The sequence below is a fragment of the Gossypium hirsutum genome, chromosome A13 (assembly GCF_007990345.1).
Source record: "Gossypium hirsutum isolate 1008001.06 chromosome A13, Gossypium_hirsutum_v2.1, whole genome shotgun sequence".
In the NCBI taxonomy this organism is placed as follows: Eukaryota; Viridiplantae; Streptophyta; class Magnoliopsida; order Malvales; family Malvaceae; genus Gossypium; species Gossypium hirsutum.
This window is the reverse complement of record NC_053436.1, coordinates 95989684-95998980: the sequence shown is the minus strand read 5'-3', so window position 1 is coordinate 95998980 and position 9297 is coordinate 95989684. Positions and strand designations below refer to the sequence as shown.

At 32.5% G+C, this 9297-nt stretch overlaps 1 protein-coding gene across 4 annotated transcripts; it reads left to right on the top strand.

Annotated features, from left to right (window-relative positions):
* Positions 1 to 4809: 4809 nt before the first annotated feature.
* LOC107895298 (uncharacterized) lies at positions 4810 to 8941 on the top strand. Of its 4 annotated transcripts, none has more exons than XR_001683479.2 (7): positions 4810 to 5084; positions 5624 to 5688; positions 5796 to 5825; positions 5923 to 6805; positions 7060 to 7312; positions 7748 to 7824; positions 7946 to 8941. XR_001683479.2 is itself a non-coding variant. In XM_016820605.2 (7 exons), exons 1-6 carry the CDS (start codon positions 5046 to 5048, stop codon positions 7814 to 7816), a joined length of 1356 nt encoding a protein of 451 aa, XP_016676094.1. In that variant the 5' UTR covers positions 4814 to 5045; the 3' UTR covers positions 7817 to 7824; positions 7946 to 8941. The 4 variants fall into 4 exon arrangements, 3 of the variants coding, with proteins under 3 accessions (XP_016676096.1, XP_016676094.1, XP_016676093.1); XM_016820605.2 differs by having other exon boundaries at positions 4814 to 5084; positions 7060 to 7329; XM_016820607.2 differs by having other exon boundaries at positions 7748 to 8941.
* The last annotated feature ends 356 nt before the right edge of the window (positions 8942 to 9297 follow it).

The following is a 9297-nucleotide window of genomic DNA, read 5'->3' as shown; positions in this document are numbered from 1 at the left end:
GGTGTGCTTGATGGAATAATTTGACAATGACACGCGGCGTGTCATATGTATGCCATGTTGACGTACAAATATTAACTTTTAATAATAAAATGGATAAAAATTTTAACAAGATTAATTTGCTTTCTAATTTAATGTGTAAGGATTAATTTATTTTTTTTAAAAGAGGTAAAATACAATTTGATTTTTACTATAGTGATTTTTATGGTACTTTCACCGATAAAAGGTATAAATATACAGATGAAATGAAAAATGTTCATATTCCTTTCCGTAATTGATTTGGTTATATGAATTTTTCAATTTTATTGCGTGCAAATTTCATCTTTTCTGAGACGGATATCATATTATTTTAGGTTTTTGTATAAAAATTTTGAATGTGTCAAAATTTAACTAACTTAAATTATGAATGTTTGGGTATATATAAATATATATTGCTTTAGGTATATAATAAGTTTAGATACAAAAACCTAATGATATATAAATTTGAGTATCCTAGGTAGTGTTTGAAATTTTTTGGGAGTCAAGAATTAAATTATATATTTTTATAATAGTAAAAATGTAACACCCCCTACCCGTATTCCGAGCCTAGAATAGGGTACGAGGCATTACCGAACTTAATATGATCAATCATGTAAAAAAATCAGCCATAAAATTTCTTCTAAATTAAAAACTTCCATACATATGTTTAACGTCCCTTATATGGGCCTATGGGGCCCAAAACATACATTCAGGGTGGTTCGGGACCAAACCGTAAGCATATGAAACTTTTGCAACACTTAGAAAATTTTCACACTTTGGAAAGTCACACGCTCGTGTTTTCAACCCGTGTAACTCTCTGTTTATAACTTCATCACCCTTGTCAGTCGTACACTTCATATAAATAACAAGAAACGTGTATGGGCTTAATTCTCATTAAATTTCTCATATATATACACAATTTCATGTTATGTAATCATACAACATATATCAGCCATGTCTCTGAAATCTAAATATATTTTCATAACAACTTATCTTGATTTCATACTATTTCATATTTAAGCTTTATTTACCAAAGTATTTGAAATATCATCTTTATGCAAATAGCACACATGAGGTACATAATTCCATAATTATGAATGAACACATTTATCAAACATATTCCATGTTTTTATATATATCATAGTTCATATTTCCATGTATCAATTACCATCACTTCCTCGTATTTCAGAAAAATACGTGTAACAATTCATAAATATGCAATTCATTAACTATTCCTACCAATCACGATTTAAATTGCCAAATCACTTATTGAGCCCAATTTCAATGTTCACTAAAATCTATCATATAAATTTAGATGTACGTATTCATCAATAAATTCCATGTACAGATATCATTATCTTATATTTCCACATACATTTACTTTCCACATTTATGAATTCAAATAGCATATACAAGATATACTAATGTATTTCAAGTACGTTTTCATGATATTTCATTTCGAACTCAGATTATTTCATACTAGAAGTTTTCTCATTAACTCATTTGGAATACCAATTCATACGGATAATACACTCAAGGCGTAGAAATATATAATCACAAATGAACTCATTCATCAACCAAGTTTTATGCTCATGTCTCATCAACTCGTATTTCCTTATGTCACATAATTTCATGTAATACTTACCAAACTTCTTCAAATTAGTGAACATCTTATGGAATTGAGTACTTCGTTTTCTCGATGCCATAGTTCAATTATGGTCTTACACATCTTTACATAATGATGCCATAGCCCAGCTATGGTCTTACACATAGTCATATATCGATGCCATAGCCCAGCTATGGTCTTACACGAATCACATATTTCACTGATGCCATATCCCAGATATGGTCTTATACAGTAGCATATATCTCACCGATGCCATATCCCAGATATGGTCTTATACGGAAATCACTTGTCACTTGTCTCTTGTAGCCGAAGCTACCACTATTCACTGATCAGGTAGCCGGTACTACCATTTTTCACTGATCAGGTAGCCAGAGCTACCACTTTTCACTGATCAGGTAGCAGAAGCTACCACTTTTCACTGATCAAGTAGCTGAAGCTACCACTTTTCACTTGTCATTTGTCATTGATCAGATAAGTGTAGCCGAAGCTATCACTTATCACTTTCACTTTTCCTTGATCAGATAAGTGTAGCCGAAGCTATCACTTATCACTTGTTGCCATGGTCCAACCATGGTCTTTTCCTTCAATTCATCTTGTCACTGAACTGAAATGCTCAATTTGATCATTTATTCAATTTTCATGCTTTTACATTATTCACGATTTTATCATCAATACATATGAAGTAACACATCATGAAATTCATAAAATTAACAAATAATCACTAAAATTTTAGCCATATAAACTCATAAGTTCAAATTTTGTATCATAACGATAATCATAATTTCATAATAAATATTCCAAATAAATCATTCTATCATTTCTAATTCAACACTTATCGATTATAATCGGGCATGTGATCAATTTATACACGAGTCATTCATATATATATGTATATTTTTCCTCCTCCTCCTCTCCATCCACATCCTTAGTATAAACAACACACTTGTAGGTAACATTATCCATAATTTTCACTATCTACTTATGTGAATATTCAAGTTGTCCATCTGTGTCATAGTCACTAAATTATTTTTATCTTGAGATACAGAACTCCAAATTAAGATCCATAAATTTTCCCAGAAACTATACTCATAAGTCTTCTTACCATAAAATTTTCATAATTTTTGGTTGGGCCAATTAATACAGTTTATTCATTGAAGTCTCCCCTGTTCTGCTATCTGACAATTCCAACCCTTCTTCACTAAAAATTAATTATCTTCTCGTACAGGATTCAAATGATATCCTCATTTGTTTCTCTTAAAAATAGACTCATTCAATATTCTAAACATATAAATTTAATCCCCTAATTATTTTTATCCAATTTTTTATGATTTTACAAAGTCAGAACAGGGGAACCTGAAATCATTCTGACCTTATCTCACAAAATTTATTGTATCTCATGATTTACAATTCCATTGCTTACATAATTTCTTTTATAAGAAACTAGACTCAATAAGATTTAATTTCATATTTTATTCATCCTATAATTCAATTTATACAATTTTTGGTGATTTTTCAAAGTTAAACTACTGCTGCTGCCCAAAACAGTTTTAGTGCAAAATGTTGATTTCCATTTTACCCCAAATTTCTCAATTCATACAATTCAGTCCTTACTCAATTAACCACTCAATTAAGATAATTTTCTCAATTAATACTTTTTATAGACATTATAAGTTATTTCATAACTATTTAAATTCATAATTTTTACATAAAACTTTAACTTCAAACTCTTTTACAATTAGGTCCCAAACATTCACTTTCTATTCAATTCTTTCAATAAAATCAGCATATAAACAATTTAAAGCTCTAATTTCATTCCAAATCATCATATAATTCCAGCAAATATTCATAGAAACTTTCAATTTCTTTCATAGAATCAAAAAATAATGAATTCAACAAGTGGACCTAGTTGTAAAAGTCACAAAAACACAAAAATTTCAAGGAGAAAGCAAGAATTAAACTTACATGAAGCTAAAGTATGAAAACCAGCTTGAACCCTTCTCCATCGCTGTTTTTCATCTGATGAATATGAAGAGAAATGAAGAGAATTCTAGATATTCCAATTTAGTCCCATTTTTATTTAGCCAATTTTGACAATTTTCCAATTTTGCCCTTATTTCACCCATTTCCTGATTTTTCTCAGCAATTGCAGCCCAAAATGTCTCCTTTGGGCTTATTTTCACTTTAGGTCCTTCCTCATTTGACAATTGAGCTATTTAATCCTTTTAGCAACTTTTACACCCTTTTCAATTTAGTCCTTTTTATTTAATTAACCACCCAAACGTCAAAATTTTCTGACTAAATTTTATTACTACCTCACCAACACTCCATAAATATTTATAAAAATATTTATGGCTCGATTTATGAATTCGAGGTCTCGATACCTCATTCTCGACCCAATTTACCTATTTAATTCTTTTAAATCACCAAATTCACTAATTCAAAAATGCTTTTATATTCACATTTGACTCATAGGTATTAATTTATTAATTTTTCAACTCACCTGTCAGATTTAGTGATCTCAAATCTCTATTCCCGATACCACTGAAAATTAAGCTGTTACAAAAAATATAATTTTATCATTTTAATAGTTTATATCTTAATACTTTTTAAAGGGTTAAATCAAATTTTTAGTATTTTTAAAGGGGTCAAAGTGTAATTTTATTATTATTAATTTAAAATTTTATAAATTATAAATAATCTAAATTAAAAATTTACAATTTTAAGGGAAGATGGCTCTGTGCCTCTACTTGAGTAGTAGGCATGTTTGACACGAATATGTTCTAAGATTTTCAAATTTCTTTACATTTAAAAATTTTTCAAAAGAAAAAAAAATCAAAGAGCCCAGTAATTCATAAACCCTGTAGTAAACTCAAACCACGAATAACATCTTAATCACAGGGATCCGACTTAAAGAGAGTTTTAAATAGTCAAAGTTTTGTCATTCATGTGAAGAAAGGTGACCATCAGGTAACGGTAGACATTTTTAAAATCTCTCAACGGTCGAATCATCAGAAATGGCTAACACGCTGTCCCATAACCAAAACAACATCATTAAATTATAAAACCTTAATGTCTCAAAATCAAATCCTCACCCTCCAATCTTTTCAAACCTCGATCCAACGGCCATAAATCAACCATAAATAAATTTCTTAAAATTCTCACATGGTGATTGGAGAAACGGCAGCGTTTCTGCACTCTCTGTCTCTCTCTCTTTGCATTCTTTTGCTATAACAGAGAAGAACCCAAAGAGCCAAATCCCCCAAAGAGAAATGGAAAATTTAGAGCCTTTAAATCACCTTTGTTTCATAACTATTTGATTCCAAATAAAAAACCCAGTTTTTTAAACGAAGGATTTTCGCCATTAAAAGGAGATTCAAGAACAGAGGAAAAAAGAAAAAAGAAAATGGCTTTGAAGAATCAGAAAGATCACTGGGCATTTCTGGTAATACGTTAAAACCCTTCATTTTGATTCTTTTTGGGTTTTATTGGATTTAATTAAAGCATTTGTTTTCTTTGTGATTGGAAACATTTTACATGTTGTTTTCTTGTTGCTATTTTACATTTACATTTTGTTTATTTAATTTGTTTATGAATATTATATTTATTTTAATTTCTAGGTTTTGTTTTTCTTGTGGTTTTAAGCTAGTTATAGTCTTGGTTCATAATGGTTTTTTAGGTTTATTTGGATTGGTGAAATGAGATACCTTGATTAACGGGAAAGGGTTTGTTTGTTTGCTAGGAAAATGTAGGAAACAAGAAAAGAACAGAAAATATCTTAAACAATGTTAGATTTTAATAAATTTTCCATATCAGAATATGCAAATGAAATTATAAGTTTCCATGGACTGAAATGATATCCGGTTTTATGAATTATCGTCATGTTTTTCTCGGTAATGAATCTGTTTCTGATTCTCAACCACATTTCCTTTTGTCCACTCACTGGAATAATAATTTTTATTATTTTTTGATTGAAATATGTAGGAAGAAATTGAAGCACCAATGTGGGTGGATCTTATTTCAGAAACAAACTTCAGTAGCCAAGACATGTCAGTTTCACTCCAATTTATTATGACTTCTCTAAGTAATTTATTTGATAAATATACATGTTAATAACTTCATTAAAATTCTATTTATATAGTTTTTCTTTTTGCAGTGATGACAAATGGTTTCAAACAAGTCATTTGTAAGCATCTTTCTATTACTCAATTACTGTTTTGTAGCTGAGGTATTAGAGTCAATGACATAAGGTTAGATTAAATTAAGTTAATATGAGTTTTCAGGTTCCACCAATGCTCTTCTAGCCAGTTAAAATCTGCATTTTCGTGTTCCGGTGAGGAAGGGGTAACCTTAGAGTTGGACTTGGTAGGAGCATATTCACCAACACTTCCACAGTCAGTTTCGAGATCAAGAGGAAAGGACTTCAGGAGCAAGAAATGGAAGGGGAACTGTTGTGATATCTCATGGAATAAGATAGAGTCAATGAAGGTTTTGAAGGGGAAGTCTTTAGTGTATGGTGAGGGCATTAAACCTAAACTTAACTTTATAAACTCGAAAGGGACATCTAGATCTAAAACAAATTTGGTTTCTGAAATAACTGAGAATGCCAAAGGAAAAAATGTCAAACCTGTGTCTAATCGAGGGGGTCCAGAAAGGAGTTTGAGTCCCGTGGTAGATAAGTTGGGTGAAACGAATGGTAGAAGCACAGTTACCTCTGAGAGCATTCAACAGCAGCAGCAGCAGAAGTTCTTTGAGGTATCAAGTCGAGGTTTCGGTCAAACAAGTGAGCTTTTAACATCAGTGAGGAGTAGTCTCAGGAAAAGTTGTATTACAAGGCCAGGATCAAGGGTGGAGATTAATGCTGATAGGAGTCATAGGATGGAATCAAGAGACAGTAGATCTTCCTCTGGCAAGTCTAGTGTGGGATCATCTTCATATTCTGGCTATGAAGCTAAGAGGTCAACTGTTTCTTGGATAAAGAGGAAAGAAAAAACCCCAGATAGCAGAAATGTGGCACGACCGACTGAAGCTGCCAAGACCAAAGTGAAACCTTCCAACATGTGCAAGAAATCAAATGTTAGAGGTAAGGAAGGGGAACGTAATTCTAGGACAGGTGGATTAGTAACTGTTACAAAGATAACTTGGGAGGAAGCCGTAAAATCAAAGGTATGCATCACTGGGTACATGTTTCTGTATTTGAGCTTTCAGTTCACAACAATCCAAGTTTTGAGCATAGACTTAATATGGGAAGAAAACATAGAATTTGCATATCTGAGCTTTATTTGGATTGGTTTTCTGTATCTGATGGAGAATCCTTCTCAACTGGTTTATAGGTGTGAAGTTACTTTAAGATGAAAACTAAACCATTATCGAACATCATATCATGTTGAAGAACCCAAGATTGGTGTAACTTTTTGCAGGCTAATTCTCAGACTCATCGTTCCAAACTTTCACTGTTACACAAAGTCAACGAACAGAAGCCACTTGCTGATGCTAGAAAAGCTAGTGAGAAGGTGGGAGTTGGCAACAAAGTGAGAGACACGGGGAAAGAAAATAATGCAGGGGAAATTCCTCTGAGCCAGAAATGCAACGGAAAAGGCAAGGCTGCTGAAGGCATCGTTGCACGTAAAAAAGGGGCAACTCAGAGTACATCTGCAATGGGTGGCAAAACTGGTATGGTTGTTCCTAAGGTACTTTCTTGGTTGCCAATGATATGGTTACATGCTATGATTTTCATCAGTTCTTCTATATTAGCCCATCTATACTCATCAATGGTATATTATTTTAGCCTTTGTAGCCTAATTAAACAAATGTTTTGGCATAAAAGAGGACTGAAATGCCTCCAAGACATCTGATCATTCACACTTGTTGAGACTTCCACTCATAAGTATTGGATTATAATTTGACAATTTTAACTATCCTATAGGTTTTATGTAATAATTGCAAAGTAAACACTAACAGAATTTATAAGAAACCCCGTGCCACTAACTTAAAATTTAAAGTAGAATTGACTGTAATTTCCTTAGCAGTTGGCTCATGACTGGCTTTTGTGCCATTGTTTTCTTATCAAGTATCTGATTTTATGTATATGATCTTTTTTTCCGACAGGGAAGAGTTGTTAATCAAAGGGAAGGGAAGAATCCCACTAATTCGATTCCAAAGGTCCATTTTCGATGAGGGAAGAGGTCTGTATATAGTGTAATTTGTTACCTCTTGAAATCATGGGAGCATGGATACCCCTTTGTGCCACACTTTTTGGTGGTAAATTTTGATTCTCATGGCTTATGTGATTATACATTTTCACAGGCCATAATTTTGTATGCAGCTCCTAGCAATTCAAGAACCCTCTCCAAATCTCTCTTTCACTCTCTTGGTTTTTTATACAAGCTTTGAGCTACATTTCTGGAATCCCAGTGGAACTTGAATGAATCTGAATATATATAATGATGAATCTCAAGTAATAAGATTTGTTCACTATAAGAAGAAGAAAATAAGCATTCTGCCTGCTTGTTTAATGTGTCAGGCTTAAGTATGTTCAATTTTGCCCGAGTATGTTCAATTTTCTTTTCAATATTTTCATGTATTTAGAGAATTATTGAACGTATTTTCATATTCATATTTGAATAAACATTGAATGCGAGTGTTAGATAGGAGTACTTTGAGAAAATTAGAGAGGTGGAGCAACATAGGGTTGGGTACCACACAAAAAGGGTTAGCACAATGTAGGCAATACATTTCTCTGTTCATGAAATCCCAAGAAATAGTCAAGGGCAAGCTTTCTGTTACCCCGAACTAGGTGAGTTTATATGACCGGAACATTATATTTCATACTTGAAGTTTGATCCTAATCCACCTGTAATTCATTGGCTTTGAACTGAAAACAAAGTAGAAAGAAAGTTGGAAATGAAGAAAAAAAAACACCTGGAGAGAAAAATAGAAATATAATATATATATCCTGTAAGCCCATCAGTCCACACGGTTTTCCATGTACCAGTAGAAGATTCAGCAAGATTCAGCAGCTACCGAGGCCCCTGCTTCCTCAGGCGGAACTCCGGGTTGAGGAGTTACTCGGAAGGCTGCCAAGATATCAGTATCTTTGACTTCATATTCAGGAGTATAATAAGTCAATTTATACTCTTTTAACACCAGCTTTGAATCCAACACTTGCTTTAGTCTCTGTTTGTGGTGATATAAGTCCCTCCCTATAACTCATGAATTAAGAATTCTCGCAATAACAAGGTTTACTCTATATAAATGAGGAGTTAATGAAACCTTTTCAAAGAAATCTTTCAAAAAATTATCGACGAATCCGAAAGGTTCCTTATTAGACCATGGTATGTGGTTTGCCATATACATCATTATTCTATATTCTTTCATATGTATGGTGCAACCCGATCCGTGTTCCATACCAAGGCTCAATCCAATTAAGTCCGTAGCGTCTATCAATTTCGCCATATCCCCTTTTGTGTCTTGAGATTAGGATCTTACGATGCCCCTCCTTCCCCCTCCCCCCCTTTCCCCCTTCTTTTATTTGTTTATATTCTTTCGTTTATTTATTTGCTTTCTTTTTATGTGAAATTGTTGAATTTAGTAGATATAGATACAAATTCTTATATCGAAGGGTCTTAACCTATTTTCTTGTTTGTTTATCGTCTTTT